Genomic DNA, 23015 nt, shown 5'->3' with positions numbered 1-23015 from the left:
GTGGTTGTGTGCATCCATTATATAACTTGTTTTGTTCAAACTACAATTTGTTTAGCATGCAACCTACCTGCATTAGTAAACTTAGGCCTCGTCTACACTAGCACTTATGCTGGCAAAACTTTTCTCGCTCAAGGGTGTGAAAAAAACTCTCTCTCCCGTTGACATAACGCGGCTACCCAGCGCACAGCTGTACTGCTGTAGCTGTGCTGCTGTAAGTTAAGTGTAGACTAGCCCCTAGAGTGTTTAGAAGAACCATCAACAGGAAATCTGTTTTGTTAGCAAAGAGGCATATGGCGCATGTGGCAAAAAAGGCTGTTCAGTTTCTCAGGCTGCCAAAGGAAGAGGATGTTCTGCCAGAGACTTTCTAGGACTTAGGACCAAATCTCAAGTTAATGTTGAACCTCCAGTTTCTTCCTTTTATTGGCCCACAAATGTATCTGTACAAGATCACATTGATGAGAAAGGTTTAAGTAAGTATCAAGCATCTTTAAAAAAAAATTCAGTACCGCCTGTCACAGTTTGACCTGCAAATTGAAGAGGTCATTGGTTTTCTCCCAATACTACTTGGTTAATTTCTAATTATCCTATCATCTGAATCCTTCACACAATACAAAGTAACTCATTAAATTCAACAATCAGATGATTGTAGCTTCAATCAGGTAGCAGGAGATGACTGAGAAAGAGGAAGCTTCTGGTTACCATGTACCATTGAAATATATGTTAATGACAGGAAAATAAAATATAAAACAATGGGGTTTTGTTAATTACATTTACCAAAGTTTGTTGGATTGGGCAGTGGCTCTTTAATGTCTGCTAGCCTCTGTGTAAGCCTGCTATGTCTTTGAGCAATTAAATGAACCTCATCTTATTGTAATCACTGTAACTGTTCAATTAGTTTCCATAAAGGGCACTTGTAGCTACTATGTGCTTTTCAAAGTTGTCATTCAGAAAGAAAGCTTAATAATCTCTCTGCTCTGAACTGTCCAATAAATTGAAATCTTCCAAAGGACTTGGACTAACATTTGGGAGTCTGCTGTTCTCTGAACACTGATCTTTTTCGTTGGCAATTTTTCCAATATACTTCCCATATTCATCATGTTCCTTGCAGAGGTTTTCTCCTATCCTAAAATGTGACGGTTTATCAAAAATGGAAAAAATAAGCAAAGTATATGACTAAAAATTCAAACACACACAGCTGCTTTACAGTACACGGCGTGTTAGGGTTTACAACACTTTTAATCCTCAAAGAAGAGTGGACACAGACATCGTATACTTTCATTTGGCTGGCACTCTGGAAAATGTAAGCCTTCCAAGTGCTGAACCCACAGTGACATCAGCATTTTGGAATTAGAGAAGGCCATCTGAAAAGAAGTCAAACTATTCCTCTTCCCCTGGTGTTGGTGTGGAATCCAGCTCTAAATGCTCTAATAGCCATTGCTGTGGCTATCTTCATGGTTACTTTGTTTCATGTTAAGACACAACCCTTCATAACATCCAAAGGAGCAACAACAACAACAACAAAATTAACTGAAAATGTTATTTTTTTTAAATGCATAAAAAAAAAACCTCTTAGACCTGTTAGTCTGGTTGATTTCAAAACCATATTACTCTGGAAGGAGCACAGATATGTTCAGGTTTGTCTGAGGGAAGTAGGGAACAAAGAGGGAGATTTATATTTAGCATTTTTAAATAGCATCTTTTATGTGAAGATCTCAGAGCAGTTTATAAACATAAATATAGTCTTTCAAGATGCCTACAAGACAAGCAAGCATCTCACTTTTTATAAATGAGTAAACTGAGAAGTTAAGTGGATTGCCCCAGGTTATAAATTAGCGGCAGAGGCAGGAACAGAAGAACTCCTAACTTTATGCTCCAAACATTAGACAACACTTCACATTTTTTTTGATACTGTAAGTAGAAGTAGTATGGGGAAGTGATTAAGAAAGAAAAAAATAGAAAATAAGTCCAGCTGAAAAGGATCTTTAAAAAGCCACTTACAAAAAAGATTAAAATATTACTCCCTTGGATACAACATTTCCAGAGAGGTGCTTAAGAAATTATGCCACAACTCATAAGAATCTTGGCTATCACTTTTCAGAATATTTAGGGACCCATTAATCCTAGACACATTATTAGATGAACAAGTGGATATTTGAAAATCATCGATAGGATACATAAAGTTTACTGTTAGAACAACCAGTAAGGGAACAATTATTAACATGGCATCGTTTAACATACTGTATGCAAAATATCTTTCTAGTTGATAGGTTGAGATTTATTATTGCATGTCAGATACTTTGTTATCAGTATGAGTAGAATTAGGCAGGCATTAGGTCACTAAGTTAAATAAATTCAAAACATGGATGAAAAAAGTCCAAACAGAAATAAAAGCACACTGAAGAAGGCCTCAGCGTCTCATTTAAATCATGTATCTCACTATACGCCTGCAGTTTTATAGTGCTAGATATATTTCCTATAACAGATACAGGAAAAATCTGATAAACATGCATCACATTTTTTCTGATGAAGTTCCTCCCCCCAGCCTGATCTTGTATGTGTTATGGAGGAAAATAAAGCAAAAGGATATGCCATGTTTTCAAACAAGAGTTTAATAGTTCACAAAAACATCAATAGTTAAATCTATGCAGTGTTGTTGTAGCTGTGTCAGTTCCAGTATATTAGAGACAAGGAGGGTGAGGATATCTTTTATTGAACCAACTTCCACAAGATATTACCTCACCCACTTTGTCTCGGAAATAATTAGACCTAGCAGAAATTCCTTCTTTGCACTCAGACAGAAATATACAGTAATTCTTCAGTGTTAAATTCTTTATTCTAAGTTTAACAAATTCTAGTTTCTTGACAGTGGAAGTACTCACAAGTGATGGTTTATTTCACTCCAGCAGTTTTCTCAGATTCACTACATTGAGCTTTCTACAAACATACAATCATAGAATGCACACACCAAAAGCGCTTAATGTGCCTCCATTTTTTTGACACGAATAGAAGTAGGACAGTGATTTACATTACACTTAATGTTTATAAATGAGAAAACGAGGGTCCATACAAATGACATACATCGGAGTATAATTTATCTCAGTGAGTAGGAGATAAGTGAGGTGAGCTCAGATGAGAGCATACTCCAAAATGTGAACTTTTTACATAGTAAAAAATATGATTTCCCACCACATAGCTATATACTTTTTTGCTACAGACATTCACTTTTCAAAGTGACACACACAATTACCAGTAAGTGAAAAAAACCAAACATTTTTTCATGAACTGAGTGTGAGAATAATATATGTTTTGTCAAATTGTGACCACAACTAGAAGTTAACTTATTTGGAAGAAAAAAAAATCAAAATTTGTCAACTATTTTGTAACAAAAATGTACAAAATATTTTCCTCCTTGTAGTGCCTGAACTACAGCAAACTTTCAGAAAGATTAGTTTGAGAAATTAATACAAAAGGGTTTCTTAATACTATATTGATTAAATGAAAGAAAAGAAATAGTATCTCATGTGGCTTTCATCTCCCAAGAGAAAAAGAAACGGATTCAGCAAGAAAGCACACTGAAAACAGAAAAAGATGACCCACACCAAGTCACATCAATGGGGAATAAAAATAATCAATTCAAGTTTTTAAGTACTTTGTCTGCAGAAGAAGAATTTTAAATGTGCTGCACTGGAATGTTAAAAATCTCACTTAAAAAAATCTCAATAATCTAAATGCCTCATCTTGAGAGCCTTGATAAAAAAAAGATATATTTCAACCATGAGACTTCTTCAGGAACAATCTGTAAAGAAAAAAGTAAGCAGAGTTAGTCATGGCTATTGGAAGTGAAAGGAGACCTAAGAGGTCCTAAGGTACCTTCAACTGTAACTGCTCTGTGGTGGTACAGGTAAAATTTAGAAATGCACGTGTCCCATTTCCATTCCAATAACCATGATCCATCTGTATCCTTCAACGTGCTCCCGTGAGATTTAAGGTTTGATACCTAGTTTATCATCCAGGAAGGACGCACTTCCCTAAGTCACTACTGAAGAATGCCTTTTCTATATGCTGAAAATGGACAAGTCTGACAGGGCAACATTAAGCTTCTTAAATATGTATTAACAGCATTGCCATGGAATGCTTTATAAGATGCCACTGACTTTTCAGTGCAGATGTGAAGCTGCTGTAGTTTTACTGTTTTACTTTAACAATAGTATTTATTTCTTTGAGGTGATGAGGACCATGTTCCCTTTGTCTTAAATTTCAGAGTCCCCCCCTCTACCTCTACTTTTGAATGATTTAGCTTTAATGTTGTCACCTCAAACAAAGAGACAGTTCTACAAATCAGGACAAAAAGAACTGGAGGAAAAAATCCAAGAAATTGAGTCATGGAACACACCAAGAAGTATAGTTTTCCTCCTCCACCAAGAAGTACAGTTTTCTCTGATAAAGTCATATCTCCATTCACCTAAGCTCCTGTGTTGTCATCTCTTTTCCTGCCTTTACTGCTCTCGTTGCTCTGATCTGCACTCAGCTTGAGCGCGCCCAAGAGCAAACCAGCAGGCTCTGGCCAACTTTCCACTTCCTCTTGGATTGTCATTCCTAACTTTGCAAGATAAATCAAACAATCCACAACTCAGGCTTCTCTGTGCGTGTACAGGAAGTAAAAAACTAAGTTTTAAATTCAAATTTGTATGGATGTTTCACATCTAAAGATGTTTTTACATCTTTGCCAAAAAGTGGTGTTTTTCCTTCACACAATTTCATACAAACATTCTCTTCAGTTTCAACTTGCGTAGGTTTAAACCCAAAATCTCAAAGAAACTGTCAACCATGTGAAACTGCAAATTCTGTACCGTTTTGATTCAAAATAATCCATCCATGTTCACAAATATTACAAATGTGAAGCTCAACCAAGGTTTGCTACAGAAACACAAAACCTGACAAGTTTCGTGTGCTCTGGAGTTTTGCAGTGAGCAGTTTGCACAGCTCTGCTTATTACCCAAAAATGGATTACATGACAGACATGCTCTACTAATTTTGAGTCTCAACATTTTGCTATTTAGTGTATGTTTTTTCAGTATTCAATGACTGTAATCTTACCCCCACTCCTTCCTGCTACCTTTTAGTCCACAGCTTTACACTTAGCTGAGTGTAGCTTTTAGTTAAATAGCCCTTTCACCCACCCACACTTTTCCTAATCCTTGATATGGGTTTTGCCTGTCTTCTGAGCCTCACTGACCTATTTTCTTCCCTATTAACTTGTCACTTCTCTCATCTTCCTTTCTTTTTCCTTTGCAAATAACTGTCAAAATGTTCCAATACATTATTTTTAGTGTGCGTTAAAAAGATGCTCTGGCTCCATATGCAATCAAAATGTGGACATAACCACTTGAATACAAGATGAACAAATTCACTGAAGAGAAAAATGTGCCTCAGTATGTATGAAGTTTCAGTCTGCGTCAATTCCAACCGAAGTTTAGCTTTCCAAATATTTAGTGAAAATATTAGTTTTAGAAGCTGATAATGGCTAGTTTTTAGTGACAAACACAAGGATATAGTTCCTGATTAAACAAAGCACTTAATCCATGTGTAATCCCATCCCCTGTGCTGCCAGCTGTTGCAATCTGTCACAAGTCTCATGACATCTAGTGTTTTCCACAAACTCCTGGAGTCTTGCAACAAGACAAAAATTTCTGCTGTCATTTAAAAAAGATTTCTAGCCTTCCAGGGTTTGGAGAAAAGCCTGAAAATGTGTCCCAAGTGCTCAAAAACCAGAAGGTAAATAAAAAGGGTGTTTTAAATCTCATGCTTTTTGTGGTCTGACTCAATTTTGGAGCACATCAGATTTATATTACTGCTTCCCTGTTCAGTAAAGCACATAGAATCATAGAAGATTAAGGTTGGAAGGGACCTCAGGAGGTCATCTAGTCCAACCCCCTGCTCAAATCAGGACCAACCCCAATTAAATCATCCCAGCCAGGGCTTTGTCAAGCCACACCTTAAAACCCTCTAGGGATGGAGATTCCACTGCCTCCCTAGGTAACCCATTCCAGTGCTTCACCAGTCACCTAGTGAAAATATTTTTCCTAATATCCAACCTAGACCTCCCCCACTATAACTTAAGACCATTGCTCCTAGTTCTGTCATCTACTACCACTGAAAACAGCCTAGCTCCATCTTCCCTGGAACCCCTGTTCAGGTAGTTAAAGGCTGCTGTCAAATCCCCCTTCCCCCCACCATTCTTCTCTTCTGCAAGCTAAACAAGCCTAGTTCCTTCAGCCTCTCCTCATAAGTCATGTGCTCCAGCCCCCTAATCATTTTTGTTGCCCTCCGTTGGACTCTTTCCAATTTGTCCACATCCTTTCTGTAGTGGCGGGGGGAACTGGATACAGTACTTCAAATGAGGCCTCACCAGTGCCAAATATAGGGGAATAATCACTTCCCTTGATCTGCTGGCAATGCTCCTACTAATATAGCCCAATATGCCATTAGCATTTTTGGCAATAAGGGCACACTGGTCAATCATATCCAGCTTCTTGTCCACTGTAACTCCCAGGACCTTTTCTGCTGAACTGCTGCCTACCCAATCGGTCCCCAGTCTGTAGCAGTGCATGGGATTCTTCTGTCCTAAGTGCAGGATTTTGCACTTGTCCTTGTTGAACCTCATTAGATTTCTTTTGGCCCAATCCTCCAATTTGTCTAGGTCACTCTGTATCATATCCCTGCCCTCCAGCGTTATCTACCATTCCCCGCAGCTTAGTGTCATCTGCAAACTTGCTGAGGGTGCAATTCACCCCATCCTCCAGATCATTAATGAAGACGGTGACAAAACCAGCCCCAGGACTGACCCCTGGGGCACTCCACTTATTACTGGCTGCCAACCAGACATTGAGCCGTTAATCATTACCCTTTGAGCCCGGTGATCTAGCCAGGTTTTTATCCACCTTATAGCCCATTCATCCAACCCATACTTCTTTAACTTGCTGATAAGAATACTGTGGGAGACCATACCAAAAGCTTTGCTAAAGTCAAGGTATATCACGCCAACCACTTTCCCCACATCCATAGAGTCAGTCATCTCATCATAGAAGGCAATCAGGTTGGTCAGACATGACTTGCCCTTGGTGAATCCATGCTGATTGTTCCTGATCATCTTCCTCTCTTCCAAGTGCCTCAAAATGGATTCCTTGAGGACCTGCTCCATGATTTTTCCAGAGACTGAAGTGAGGCTGTCCGGTCTATAGTTCCCTGGATCCTCCATCTTCCCTTTTTTTGAAGATGGGAACTATATTTGCCTTTTTCAAATCATCTAGGACCTCCCCCAATCGCCACGAGTTTTCAAAGATAATAGCCAATGGCTCTGCAATCACATCAGCTAACTCCTTCAGCACCGTCGGATGCACTGGCTTGTGGCTGTCCAGCTTAAATCCTCTGTTGAATCTGGGTCATAATCTTTATGCTATATATGTTTTAACAACTAAAATGTTGGGTAAATATAAAAAACTAGATTATGTAAGTGATTATCTTATATTTAAAATGTCCCATAAAATCAGAGAAAATTTCGAGATGAGATTTAAAATTAGGTCCACTCATGGTTAACTCCTGTTGGTGTCTTTAAAAAAAAAAAAAAAAAGGCATAGAAGTATTGGATACACTTAAATTGCTAAAGTTTGGCGTTTCACCTTAACCAAGAATTGAGGGGCCCAAGTCCTACTGAAAGTCATCAGGACTTATGTTCCCAAGTCATTTGGATGACTTTGAAAGTGCCAGCCTTTGTGTACAATACTTTAATCTTTTCTTCATAAAGTAGCATTCCGAAAGGTATACATTAAGTAAAATAACAGTGCTAGGTAATTTTTAAATGTATTTACCATAATGAAACCCATCAAAGAGTTATTCAAAGTGACCGAAAGCAGTGCCTGCCATGAAACATTTGGAACTGTTGCTAAATACATACATCACAATGCATTACAGCTTTTATTATCTGGAAGTAACGTATTTCCTAGTGGTAATTGGGTAACATAATTTTCCTATTCAGGAAAGATTAAATGGCAAAAAAAACTTCATTAACACAAAAGTTTAGGTTGTCCATTGATAGCTCGTGCCCTAACACAACGTCGAATTCATCAAAACTCAAACTTATGAAAATTTGGAAATTCAGAGTGAATGTAAATGCCCACAAAACCTTAACTGACTCCCTGGAGCTGGAAATAGCCATTGGGAATTAGCTGCAAGCACTACAGCTGCATTCACTGTGTTAGATGTAGCTATATTGAATAGAGGAATAAGCTGGAGCCGCTTAGAAGAGCTGTGATTATGATATGAGGAGATCTCAGTCCATCCATATGTGTTATCCAGGGAGAGAGAAGCCCAGATATCTTGAGGTTTCAGTTTGCATCATCTCAATACAGAATTGTGTAGGTTGTATCAGTGGTAGGACACTGGGGCCTTCTTGACCTGGGTATTGTCAGCAGTGAGGTGAGATGTGAGAGCAGTCTGTGGATTTGAAGATGGGCAGGGGAAAGGAAAGGTAGAAGTGGTATTCTGTGTGCAGATGGGAATGGGTTGTAAGAAGGTTTGATGTGTTTGTTAATGTTACAGGTGTAGTGTTCTCTTGAGGGCATGGGCTCCATTTCTGAGTGTAGGGCAAGCGCAGGTAGCTCTGCAGCCCATCGAGTGAAAAGGCAGAGTGCGAGTATGTCTGCTGGGCATTGCTCAAAGAGGGCAACCCCTCCCCAAAAAGGGAAGGCTCCCAGAACCTGGCTCACCTGAGGGGCACATGGGGAAGGGGGTGGGGGTATCTGCCTGCCATAGATGGCAGAGATCCCTCAGATCTTGGCACACAAACGGGGGTGGAGGTTCCCCAGATCTCAGTCACATGAGCGTAGAGAGAGGGAGACACCCACCAGATCCTGACACACAGAGAAGAGGAGAATGTGAGACTAACAGGTGCTCTTGTTCCTCCATTCTCCTCAGTTCCTCTCAGTTCTGATGACCTACCCCCTCCCTGCTGAGCCCCCAATGCCCTCACCTCACATCTCCATCTATCCCCTTTTCCCTCAATGCAGCTCCAAGCCCTCACACCCTATTCCTCCCACTCCTCCAACCCCTACAATGACCTCCCTTTGACAGCAAGCATTCAGATATCTTTTTTATTTATTTATTTTTAAACAAAGTACTTTTGATTACTTCTGCCAAAATAGAAAGCCACCCTGCCAGAGATAGATTTTAGCAATATGCCTCCCAACCTTTTCCTGCCCAAGGTGGGACTTGAATCAACACTAGCTGCAGGGGGCCAGATTCAAAGAACTACTACTTATCCCCTTAAACTATCCAGCTGGTGTGAAGCTGTAAAGGCTAACATCCTGCTAACCAATGGTTTGCTGTCTGTGTCTTGTTCAAGGCCACAGAACAATTCTATATGGCCCCCAAATGTGCATGGAGAATGCCATTTTGTAGAACAAAATGGTGTCATCCACACAGTTTGACCTTGCATGCACCATATGTGCAAGGTCATGCAGCACGAAGGGTGCCATACTGGTCCACCTAACGCACGTGTAGAATTGCATGCCATACTAAAAATATCACAGTACACCACTGCTGATAACTCATCTGTCTGTGCATACTCAGTGCAATCTACTTGGAGCAAGAATAAGCAGGTTAGACTTGTGACAAGCGTAACTGGAAAAGCCAAATCGTTTTCAAATAATATTTTAATTTTATTTCCCCCAAAGAGCTGGTAGGTGCCAGGCACTCTTTTGGTGTAACCCTCGAGTGCTGGAGACCCTAGTGTGATGATCTACACCCTGATTTTAATCTCAGGTCCCTCTTGGTCAAGTGGCCCCAAATTGGATCAACAGAACCCCATGTCCTTATGAGGTACACCAAATTTCAAGTCAATCCAAGTAACCGTGTAGATTTTAGAGCAGTCTCTCTCAATTTTTCCTAACTACCGTACTTCTTTCAGGAGTATGATTTGTCTTGAATACCCCCAAGTTTCATCTCACTTAAAAACTACTTTCTTGGGCTTTTCCTCAATGTGTTATTTAGAAGCGTCGTTCTTTTCTAAAAGGTGACCCTTTAAAGTATGCCATTATGGGGATCCATTATTTCCACCTCAAACATATTTAGTTTCTTACCAAACTAGATTTTTTCCAACTGTCACTCCTGCAAGTTCAATGCTGGAAATTCAATTCATCTGAGTTCAGAGGATATCTTTCATTTTCAGACATTAAGAATAATTAATGTTCTGCAGGCCAATTTAGGCAGCAACACTTGTGCAGTCCTATTGCCTTCAAACTGCATGCTCAGATACACCTATCCAGCCCACTGCCTTTAATAACTTTGCACAGATGTAACTAATTAAGTTTCAAACACTTCTGTTGATGGCAAACAAGAAAGAATAGAATCCAGTCAGTTCCCCATTACTGTGCTGGCCCTGCAGTGTTGACTGGAGTAAAAAGCAGTAATATCTCATCATTAAAGTCAGGAGGTATGACTGACTACACATATGGAGCAGCTCTATCGAGTAAGAATGCATGAAAATGTCAGTTTTTCACATCAGAATTGCACTTTATGGCAAAAATCCTCTGTATTCTCTAGTGATTATTTCCATAGTAGGTTGAGATAGTACTTGCATATTCTTTTTCAAAGAATGGGAGTGATTTAAGTTTGTTAAAACTTGCTTATGGTGTCTACAATCCACTTTGCTATACAGTGAACTGTGGAACAAGGAAAGACAATTTAGCCATTTCTCAAATTGGAACTCATCCGTATTTTGATTTTCTTACAATTCCACTGGGGGAGCTTAAGAAACAGGGGGCAAAGTAAATGTTAAATAAGGTATCATTTTGAAATCAGCAATTAATTTTGTTTAAACAAAAACAACTCATTTTTAATCATTCGTTGCATGGAGGCATTAATATATAGTTTGTAATAGGAAGAAAAAGTAAAGCACTACAATCCCTTAAGTGCAAAGAGCCCTTCAGATGATATAAAACCACTGCTGACCTGTATTTTCTTGAATTAAATGTTTCAGTGGTTATGAAAAGTAGGAACATTTATCTGATATCCAAACTAAACAGAATTTTAAAAGTACTGTGAAAAGCTACCTTAAAAATGCCGTTAAGACAGTGGGTGGAGATGAGAATGACGGTCCAGGGTATCTCATGTTCCCCTGGGTCAAGTAGCCCCAAATTTGGATCACTAGCAAAACCCCATGTTCTCATGAGGCATGCCAAATTTCAAGATAATCTAAGTAATCGCGTAGATTTTAGAGCACTTGGAAGAGTTGAACTTTAAGCAAAGCTGGTCTTAACATTAACTAAAGCAGAGCTCTCTTTCTGCTATAATGCTCAGTACAGATAATGAGGAAGATTAGTGATGATCAGAACGAAGGTCTGGGGCATCCCAGAATTCCCACAATCCAGGTCAAATGGAGCTTTGTCCTGATTTTCAGGAGTATTGAACGTTCACAAACCCCACTGAAGTCAGTGGGAGGTACAGATAGTCAGCTCCTCAGAACAATCAAGTCACTAGTCAATGATATAGGTAAACAGATCCCTTTGCCCAGTGCGGATGAAAATACTACAAAGCTAACCTTGTCCACAAATCATCTACCAACCCTAACAAAAGTATTAGTGAACCAAACTAGTATTATGAACAAGGTTTCATTTATCATTTATTGTGCTATGGTTTTACCTCCCGCAACCCGCCTCCCCAAAAGGGGCACAGATGTCATCACCTTCCCTTAATTTTAAATAGTTTTATTAGAGACTTAATGCTTAAATCCTAGATGCCATTCCCCATCCTCTGCAGTCTTTCATTAATGGCAGGGTTTCAGATTTTCATGTACCACACCTAATGAGGTTAGAGTTTAGAAATTGATATCACATCTGCAGTCTCCTATTCTCATACTTTATGCATACTTGTATTTAGAGAAGAATAGCTGATCTGGTTATTTTATCTGGTTGGATTCTTAGTAATGACAGGTATGTCTCTGGGAGCTGTGGCTTATCCTAATTTGAATTTTTTATGCAGTAATTTTTAATTCTAAAGTGAAAGATCACACCCAAGCCCAAAGGCACAATACATGCTCTGGTTATCCTATAACATGGGAATCCCTCAAATTAAAACACGTCTTTTTCTGATTTACAAGTTACAATAACATTTTACAGAGTTCATAGATCACAGACACACAAGTAGGAATAAAGCAGCCTTAGTCACCTAGCCCATCCCCTGCCAGTGCAAGAATCACAATAGTCCCTTCTAGCACTGGAATCTATGAATCTACAGGATATTTTCAGTGTCTGTGCAGTCCGGATTCAATGACTGAAGTGATGAGATGTCCACCACATTCTTAGATTACGTCTAAAACAGTGTAAGATATTTGGCCTCAATTATCTTTTTCTTAATTTCATCCTATTGGTTCTAGATCATGTTCCTTTGAATACCATGAACAATTGCCCTGCCCGCCTCTCCTTGGCAATTACACTCTTCATTTATTTAATACAAATCTAATAAGACTGGAAACATTTTCTTCACAAAATTTTGAAAGATCTCATCATGTAGAGCTCATAAAAGTTCTTCTTTGTTCAGACTACCTTGTTTTTCTCTCCAGCAGCTCCTCTACTCATGTATAGACCTCTTACCTAAAATCTTCATAAAAGAATCTTAATCTAGAGAAGTACAGGGAATTTTTTTCAGATTTTGAAATGAGAAAGGGGCCATGACCAGAAATGCACAGCTAATATTCTTCAGAGGCTTTCCACAAGTTTTTCCCATTAGCCTGTGATAAGCCCCATGTACAAGGGGTATGTACAACACTGAAGAGGGTGACAGGAGAGAGGAATCGATTGTTTTCCTATTTAAAGAAAAGTCCTTCTCAAGCATAAGCAAGTAGGGAGGTGGCACCACTTGGTTAAAGAGCCTTTCGCTGGAAATATTTATGATTCCTTCCTGTAAGATGTATTGCGTATATAGCTCAGTATTCAATTGATGTAATCTGAGATTAGGAGGCTGGTGGGCAAGTTAAGTGATATTCCTCTTGCGAGATAGTCCACAAGGAAATGTTTATAAAATAAATTCTCCTTTTGAGGAAGTCAGGTCCTTTCCACAAAAAATGTGCAAATTACTATTCTGAGCCCCAAGAATACAGCATTTCTGGCAGGAATGACTTAGCAGTATCCAGTGAATATGACAGCCATGGAAAGGATCTTGAACTTCCCTATAGTTTGGTGGAAATTTTCAAATGACATACTTCCAGAAACCCTTTCCAGCACGAGTGGTCACAACCTGTAAAGACTAACACTCCCACAGAATTATTTTGTTCTTGTTCCTTGTTGATAAAACATGCTCCATCCATCAGGTGAATCATCCCTGTTGAGAATACATATGCAGTATGTATTTGCATAATACACACTCCATAAACGCAATAATAAGAGTTGTCACTGTGATACACTGCATCCTTGTCATGTCTTAGTATCCTTCATATACATTTTTTTCAAACCACCATGAAACCAAAAGGAAATTGGCACATATGCTGTTTAAGCAACTTTAAAGTTGTGCCATAAAACAATAAGAGCAAGGTGGAACAGAAGACTGATTAAGATGAGGTGATTACATAATCTGTATGTGTAATGTGATAAAAATAATCTCAATTGCTCCTTTTAAAGTTGCCTCCTAATTGTGCTTGAAAATTTAAGTTTTCATCTAAATTTAGGTCTTCATAATTGCAGGGGCTAAAAAACCCCTTCAAAAGGTGAACAGTGTAACCCATGCAGTGAAATCTGCAGACAACTTGGAATAGTAGCTCTGAGAAGTGTTAGCTACCTGTATGTATATATATATGAAGCCTATTCATGATCATTTAAATGCCATTAGCCATTTCTCCACTGATCATTTTAACAAAAATACCAATACCAATTCTTTACTGACTACATTTTTTCATTCACAAAATTTCTCCTTCTGGGGTTTACCTGGCTTTGCCACAGAATTTCTAGTTTGCCACATGAGAATGCTGCAGAGCTCAGGTCCAGCTTGATGAAGAGTACACGGGGCCTTGATGCTTTGCTGTTCAGGGGAGGTGGAGAGTCCTGGAGAGCCAGGAGATGAACAAGGGCACGAAGGAACAAAAGACCTACTTCTGTGCAAATTAGGAATGTATCTTTCGTTCATTTCCAGTTTCAGAAGGAGCAGTGGACAAGGACCCCAGGTCTTCTGACCAGATTATTGCCCCAGCACATGTCCAGACCTCCTAAACTGTACAGAGTAGAGATCTTTAATCCTCTATGTCCCTTTCATCTGTATGTGATCAGAACAGGAGTGGATCAAGAGAGCACTGGTTCTTGCTAACTCGGGATATGGGCCTTGGTCACCAGTACAGCCATATTTACCAGTGCAGAGAGGAGTTCAAAAACATGTCAGTCCAGCCCCCGCCTTCTCTTTTTAGTACATTAACATTAAGTGAACTACTTGAGCTAATCCATTCTGTGCCAAGCAAAATTTCATGGAAGCTACCCTGACAGCTTCTTTTGCTGTATTTAAACTAAAACAGAGATCTGATAAATCTAGTTCATTCTGCCGAGTACATCAAACAATACAAATTCTGCAATGAGAACCCTGTTGACCATTTTGCTTATATGTGAGGTACTTAATTTTTCCTGTATGCTGGTACCTTTAGTTATTTTGAAAAAATATTTTTGGAATAGCTGTGGTATGTTAATTTAGACCAGTGGTTCTCAACCTGCCGCCCGCTTCTGGCCCAATCAGCACACAGCTGCAGCCCATGTAACATCCTCAGGGACACACAGGAAGCATGTATATTGAGTGGATGTGGTCCACAACACAGAGAGCTGCATATGTGGCCCACAAGGGCAAATAGATTGTGAACCGCTGATTTAGACTATTTGACTGTTGTCAAAAATCTGTGCTGCAACACTGTCACACCATATTGCTTCATATTTTCTGCAGATTACTCAATTCTCAGTGTTGTGCATAACAACACTTGGCTCTTCTAAGGAACTGCTCACTGTGCTAGGAATATTGCTAAGAATTGGTGCCTATTTTACTCTGTGAATACATGTCTGTGAAAAACGAGGCAAGTCTCATGTTTTCTATAAAGAGAACTTTGCTGCATCATTCAGTATACATGTACTGAATATCAGTTTCTAATAGCACTGAAACATACAGCAGTAGAAAACAACTAGTACAGGGACAACGTAATTTAACTGCAACTCGTCAGGTAAATTTTAAAAGTGCCTGAGCTTTACTTGTAAAGCTCCATTTCAGACACTAAAATGGAGCTTTACTTTTAAAGCTCCATTTCAGACACTAAAATGGAGCTTTACTTTTAAAGCTCCATTTCAGTCACTAAAATGGAGCTTTACTTTTAAAGCTCCATTTCAGTCACTAAAGATGAGCGCTCACACTTTCTACTGAAGTCAGTGGGACCTGTGGATGCTTGCTTCCTCTTAAAAAAAAAAAAAAAAAAAAAAAAAAAAAAAAAAAAAGTCAGATTAAGCCATTAGCCTTAAAACCCTAAGAAACGCATGCAATTCCAAAAATGGTAACTTGGCCACACTGCACATACTGCAGCATTTTTGTTTGTTATTTACTGTATTATATCCACTGCTTTTTGAAAAAAAAAAACCTCATTGTATCATTGACTATTGTAATGTACACCCATAAAACACTTAGAATGTACAACATGGCCAAGTGAATTGCATGGAAACAACTTCAATATTTTAAATTTCCTGTCTTGAGTGTTTGATTTTGCAAATTTGACACCATATTAAATGTTAATGCTTTTTCCACTTTTGCACAAGCACACAATGAAAGAGTTTCCAGTCTGTACCAATTATAGCTATTTATTAGGAATGCCTGACAATACTGTCAGCCGTTTGCACAGATTATCTTGTCCTCACAGCAGAAGTATTGTTACTTGCTAAAATAATTTATGACAAAAGATCTTTCTCAGTGAACCTACTTAGACAAGATTACTCCCCTTCAGAATCTTGGCATCTTTTCCAACCAGACCTTTCCCATGGAAGTCTTGCATCAGATTTGATAGGGAAATATTAACCTAGCTACATAATTTGCATTGTTTACACCCTCACTGGAACTGTGAAAACCTGTCACCAGCAGCTCATTTGGGGAAGAAGGTCACACATGGACCTCCTTGATATCCAGCTAAATACAGCTATGAGTCTGAAGTCCACTCTACTGCCTTGGCTTTCAGTCCTCATAAACATCTTTCCTCCAACCATCCGTCAAGAGATGGCTATGTTGTGAAGGTACAAGAAAGTTCTCGCTAACCAAAAACTCCTGCTCCATGACAACCTTGTTCATCCACCTCGCACTTACTGTAAGTCCCACCAACCATTCTGGGCAGCTGAAGAGGCTCTTATGTCATCCAATTTCTACCCAGAAGACACCTGGTGGATGCAAGGACAGACTCTGAACAAAAAGGACCTCCCAGATTATTCCACCATTGAACGCCAGATGCACAAATGGAGAATCAAAGAGTCATTACAGCACAAATGCAGAGACATCCAGACCATCAATCATATTGTGAATAGGTGCCCCATATTTTCATTTCCAGGATATGGAGCAAAGGTACACTCTGCATTTCCTGAAGCCCTTGAATGGATTTCAAATCTTTCTATTAACTTATACATGTTGCTATTTCCATACTTAAGAAGTTCTCTTTCACTAGCCCGATTTTACATAATAGTTGAGAAAAGCTATTTATAACCTCTGTATCACAAGGAGCTATTCAGAGTGGACAGATATGTTGCATAAACATTCACAAAAGACATGTGAAATTAAATGACCCATACTCCAACAGCGTGTGCACTAGAAGACTTAGTATGCTTCTTTGGCACTTGAAGACACTACCTTTGGCATCTTGTTCACAACACATTGGAGGCATTCACCAAGAAGCTACTTATGCATGTCGTCTTATGACTTATTGCTTAACTAATCAGCTCATCCTAAAGACTCATCCTGGTGAGTATCTGTGCTCAGAAGCGTTCTATCGCTACACCTGAGTTTAGCCAGTAACCATTCCTCTAAAATAGAGTCACCCCTTACCGTAAGCTTTTTTATCCTGATTTTTTCTATCTATTGTTCCCATGAGCCTGGAATCATCTAGAACGGGAGGCCAAGCACTTGTCTCCAAGCAATTTTAACATATTTTAAAGTCTGACAGACATTTCTACTGCATTATAAAAAAAACAACTAATTTAGGAACATATCAATCTATATAACAAGCATTCATATAAGTACCAGATATTACTAACTTTTCAGATATCCACTACATACCCATTTGCACATGAACCTTCACATCACAAGTTGGAGATGAAGAGATTTATCAGGTTAACTTGTGTTTCCCTGCCATTGTAAGAACATTTTCTACAAAATATTTACTAATGCCTGGGCTAGTCAGCCTTGAACTTATAAACCAACTATTGCATTTTTAGAAACTGAGCTAGCTTACCTATCTTCAGCTTACACCACGGAATATAAGCATTAAAATGTGCAGTCATCTTTTCCTTAGAATCACTGTTTTTGGGTAACCACATCTTGCTGAACTAGTCATTTTGTACTACTGATGAAACTACCACAACTTGATTAGTAACATTTTGAGTGTTTCTAAGAAGTTTCAAGGTTGTAATTCTAAGAAGTTTTTTAACAGACCTATTTGTAATCTGAAAACAAGATAGATGGCAAAATACCAGCCATTAGATATATCTTATTTAAGGAGACACACTGACCTAGGTTCAGAGAAATAACTTACTCGTATTTAATATCTGAATATAGAATGGTTTTACTTCTTGATAAGTTATGCATAATAGAACAATTTAAAAAAGATAATATTGAAATAAAAACATTTCTTGTGAGGGTTGAGGTTCTGCTCAAAAAGTTCAAGAGGCAAAGGCTGTGCCACGTTTCACATATTTGACTGATGTGGAGCAACAGCTTCCTTCATCAGAGGTGCTGTCTTACCTGGGACTTTGTCAACAGATGCAAAAACAGAGCGCTGTACAGTAGGGTCACAGCTGCCACGCCGTGACTGGTCATAAAATCTAAATGGTAGGTGCTGAGATGCAGATGCAGAGCTGTGTCCAAAGCCCATCACCTCTGTTGAAGGCTGGACAGGAAGATCCAGTAGAGCTACATTTAAGCAAATGGATTTTTTGTTAATCAAATATATAAAAAGGAGGTCTAATGTGAGAATTGCATTGCCAAATTGCCCAGAACCTTGGGATCATATCTAGTTTACAGATCAATCTACACAGCGTGCTCATACTTGCATCTTCTGAATACAGATAGCTTACTGCCTGTTTTGCCCTGATATTATTGTGTGGGAAAAAAGCAACAAGTGGCTGCAAACCCCACTCCCTTTCATGTATATAGTAGGGAAACCCCAGTATTTATTAAAGGAGGAAACAGGCCTTTTGCAGTATGTCTCCATTACATACACATGATGGTTGCATGCCATTTTAAACACTGGTATTGTAGTAAAGAAATAGCCATAAACAAAGTCATTTATTAGTTATTTTTGTCCATGTCAGCAGGCCAGGCCATTTGGAGACAGGTGACCTGCTCTAGGTAAGCAAGCATCTACAGTGTGCATGAATACCCACCCACACCATTTTAGATCTTTCTATGTAAGATCTTAACTCTAAACTTAATGTTAATTTAGATACCAGAAACCAAGGAGACCAAAGAAGTAGATTGCACAATTATAATTCACTGAACCAAAACATAAGGATATTTCACATCAATTTCCAATAGCGCTGAAACATTAGAAACTGGTTTTAAAACACTAGACTGAATAATTCTCAGTTGCAGATTTTCTTTATACACTGTTTCATATTAGCAGACATTTCAGACAGTGACTGATGCTCTCTGACAATCAAATTAACTAATACCTTCAATCTCTTTTCTCACTTGCCCTCCCCCTTTCCATCTTAGGTTTTCTCTCCAACCCTCTTCCATTCACTCACCCCTTATACATTCACTCAACTGATTAGTTCCAAGCCTCACCATGCATTGCACTGATTTAGACCTTAGCTATTATATATTCGATCCCTAACTGATGGATAACCACCTATGTACGTAACCGTCCTTTCTACAGCTCTTAACACACAATAGCTCAGAAAATTTAACTGCTGACATTCTATTCTATGTAGTTTCTTATACTGCCCTCATTACCACAGTATCTGAGTACCTTCCATTAGTGAATTGAGCAACGGGACTAATGTGGATCATTTACTCTCTTCTCTTCCCCACAGGAGCATACATTTTCATATATGAATATGCATTTTGCCATAATAGGAGGATACTGTTAAGATCTATTGTTTAGAAACTGGACACTGGTTTTAAGATCCTTCTCCTAAGACACAGTATTTCAGATGCTTCAGAAGACACACAAGATCAGATCTTACACTGAATTGCCATGAGACATGTTTCCCACTTCAAAGAGAAACATCTGAATGCATCTGCTTACCTGCTATTCTCTGCATTTTCATACGTCGAGCTTGGATGCGGCCCTTTGCCAAACGCTGCTTCGCAATGATACAGCGAATGTGATCAGAAAAAATAAACGTGGCTTGGAGAATGGGGAAGGGCTTAGAATGGGGACTAGACGCAGGTTTGTGAATTATTATATTCAGAGCTCTACTGTCATCTTCTACTCCAGTTACCTGCATGTCCTATAAAGAAAAGGAATACAGTTAGTTGTGAAAGAAACTAAGCTGTTCTTTGTTAATATTTCAATTAAATATGAACAATACATCATTACAACAAAGACGACAGAGAGATGAGGTAGTGGTTTAAAAAAACTCCAAAGAGTTGTAGTATATTGGTACAAATTTCTTCTGAATTAAACCCAATGGGGCTAAGTCAGGCAAAAATTCAATTAAGTGGTCTGACTGTGAAATAGTTGTAGCCTCTCTAAATTTTTTAGAAACATGACTATTGAGGTTGGCAAATGTAATAAATAGATTAAAACGTTTTATTAGGAAATGTTTAAGCACAAAACAATAAAGCGATAGTTAGAGTTCAAAAAGCATAGCAATACAGCATCCGGGGATGACATGCAGTGGGGGGAATGGGGGCTGATCGAGGATGAGCTGTGGGCCGTGGGAGGGGCTGGGGGTGTGGGGCTTGAGGGTTGCAGGAGGGTGTGTGGGGGGGGAACGCTATCCAGCATGGAGGGAGCGTCTCTGGGGGGCATTGCCAGGGAAGGCGCGTGAGTCCATGCGTGGGGGTGGAGGTCTGGGGAGTACCGTGGCGTACAGGGGGATATGCGGGTTGGGGGACGCTATCCATGGTGGGGGGATCCCTGGGAGGTTGAGGAGGGAGGGTCCCTGGGGGGTATTTGTCAGGGAAGGCAAGTGGTCCATGTATGGGGGTGGAGGTCTGGGGGTACAGTGGCATGCCACCGCAAGGGGGGGTCCCTGGGAGGCGCTGACTAGGGAGGGCGAGTGAATCCCTGTGTGGGGGTGAGAGTGGAGATCGGGGGAGAGGCGATAGGAGATACATATGTGAACATGAGGGCACATTTCAATGCAATGCATAGTAAAGTCATTGGGGGCAGCATCCAGCAGGAAAGAGAATATATAGGTCCATATGGGGTGAAATGACTCTCATTAGTCCAGCGTTCCTTATGGTCGACTGGTGGGTCAGTCCCGTCTTCTTCCGCGGCGAGTGAGTCCATGCGTGGGGGTGGGAGTGGGGGCCTGGGGAGGGCAGTGGTGGGGTGGGGTGGGCTGCAGTATCCCGGATGGGGCATGGTGATGTTGGGCTTAAGGGTTACAGAGAGAAGAATATATGGGCATGAGGGAGCATTTCAGTGTACAGTGGGGACATTGGGGGTATGGTTCAGTAGGGAGAATACATATGTCCGTACGGGGCGAAATGTCTCTCGGTAGTCCGGTGCCTCTCACGGTTGGTTGGCGGGCCGGTCCCGTCTTCTCTAGTGGTGGTCTTCGCGGCGTCTGTAGCTGCGCCCGCCACGACCGTGACCTCGGGTGGCGCGCCCACCGCGATCTCTGGTGGTGCGCCCCTCGACGAGGCCGCTCGGGTTGGAGGAGTCACTGGGACCGGCTGGTTCCAGGGGGGGCTCTCCGGCCTGCTCCTCCTGGTACTGCCGGTGCCCGGTGATGTGTTCAACGTATATGTCTCTCGACCACCTGATGGCGTCTGACACCATGAGGCGTCGCATGAGTTGGGCGTAGCGCTGACCCACACCGCAGGCCCAGAGCACCGGCTTGTTGCGGGGGTCCCAGGCGCCCAGCGCCCCGACGATCAGGGCGTGCACTTGGACCAAGTAGCCCTGCTCGCGTAGGGTGTCGGCCAAGGGTGCGTACTTCTCTTCTTTGTTGGTGCGGGCTGTCAGGAGCGCCGGGGTGCGGTTCTCAAAGGGGACCGTGATGTCCACTATGACGATTTTCTTGTGTTCTTCGTCCGTGATGAGGATGTCTGGTCTCAGCTGGCTGTTGGTCCCGGGGATGGACGAGTTGACGGTCACTGTTCCCAGGCGGGCGGGGATGGCCTTCACTAGGCGGTTCTGGACCGCGTTGTGCCTCAGTTGCCACGCTCGGGAGTGGGGCTTGCAGCCGCAGATGACGTGCGGCAGGGTCTCATTGATGTACCCGCACCTTCTGCAGCGCTTGTCTCGATTCCCGAAGCGGATGGCTCCGTTGAGCGGGAGGCAGTTGAGGCGGGCCCGGTGAATGAAACGCCAGTCGGCGAAGCGGGTGTATTTGCCCTCCGCCAGGAAGTGGTTGCTGGCGTCCCATTGGCTGGTGACCTCAAACACCTTACCCTGGTCCGGTTTTTTCCGCAGGTTCTCGACGTACAGGGGAGTGCACGGAGGCCTTTAGGTATCTTTCCAACATGGCTCGAGCGCGGGGGGGGATGATGGTGTGGCCGTCGGCTTTGATCCTGGGTATCAGGACTGACAGCTCCTGTCGCTCCTCGCACCACGTACAGTGGCAGCCTATGCGCTTGCCCAGACGTCGGGTGGCGTTGCGGGCTCGGGACCAGAGGGAGGTGATGTCGCACGCGTCGCGTCCGAAGATGTCGTCTAGGGAGCCGCTGAGGTAGGTGGCGATGTCGTACTTGCTGGGTTCTTGACGGTTCCGCTTCCTCACTGCCTGCGACAGGGCTCCGGACGCGATGTTACTCACGGTGGCGTCCGGGCAGGTCAGCAGACGGAAGGCGTGGGTGATGACCGCGATGTCGCAGAGGTCACCCATGCGCATGACGTTGGCCCCCCCGTTTGTGGCCGATGTAGGTTAGCTCATTGCTGGCTCTCATGGGGAGAGACAACCAGCCCTTTACCAGCCGCCTGATGGTGCCGTCGGCTTTGTTGAGGGGGACTTTCGCCACGGCCGAGCCCCTCAGGACGAAGGAGATGCGGGGGATCAGAAACGTGTTGAGGGCGTTGATCTTCTGCCAGGGGGCCAGCAGGGACTTGTCGATCTTGTCCGCGTCGCTCAGGATTTCTTTGATGGTATCTTCCGGGGTCTGCTGTGCCCGGAAGCCGGTGGGGGTGCCCAGGTGTTGGTATGCTTGGCCCTCTTTTAGGGGGGTCATGGGGTCACCTTGGATCTGAAACACGGTCGCCTGCACCGCAGCTCTCTGTCTGCCGTCGACGTCCAGGGACGCGCACTTTTTAGCGTTGAAGCGCAGTCCCATCCAGTCGGCGGCTCGGCTGGTGACTGCCAGCATGTCTTGGAGGCTCTTGGGGTCGTCTGCCATCAGGACCAGGTCGTCCGCGTAGGCCAGGATGTTGACCCTCTCCCCTTGGACCTTGAACCCCCCCGGGTTGCTGGATGCGGCCCTGATCAGTGGTTCCATCGTGAGGTTGAAGATGATGGGACTGAGGGGGCAGCCCTGCTTCACACCTCTCCGGATCGGGATCTCCGCCGTCTCCCCCTCGGTGGAACGGATGGTGGTGGTGCTCCCTTCGTACAGCTCTCGGAGCAGGCGGATGAAGTCGCCGG

General features: G+C 41.7%; 1 protein-coding gene across 6 annotated transcripts in view; it reads right to left on the bottom strand.

Annotated features, from left to right (window-relative positions):
* CLEC16A (C-type lectin domain containing 16A) overlaps positions 1 to 23015 on the bottom strand; it is a 166881-nt gene that overhangs the window by 38176 nt on the left and 105690 nt on the right. For 5 of the 6 annotated variants that reach the window (XM_067551308.1, XM_067551311.1, XM_067551309.1 and 2 more), the window contains exons 20-21: positions 19511 to 19715; positions 18004 to 18171 (exon numbers count right to left, since the gene is read on the bottom strand). In XM_067551308.1, coding sequence (XP_067407409.1) covers positions 18004 to 18171; positions 19511 to 19715 — 373 coding nt within the window. Of the gene's footprint in view, positions 1 to 2599; positions 3797 to 18003; positions 18172 to 19510; positions 19716 to 23015 lie in introns of those variants that run through there. The other variant, XM_067551313.1, reaches the window with a different exon arrangement.

The sequence above is a fragment of the Emydura macquarii genome, unplaced genomic scaffold (genome assembly GCF_026122565.2).
Source record: "Emydura macquarii macquarii isolate MOO-44397 ecotype Brisbane River unplaced genomic scaffold, CSIRO-AGI_Emac_v2 contig_1348, whole genome shotgun sequence".
Taxonomy (NCBI): domain Eukaryota; kingdom Metazoa; phylum Chordata; order Testudines; family Chelidae; genus Emydura; species Emydura macquarii.
This window is presented reverse-complemented; position numbering and strand designations above follow the sequence as displayed.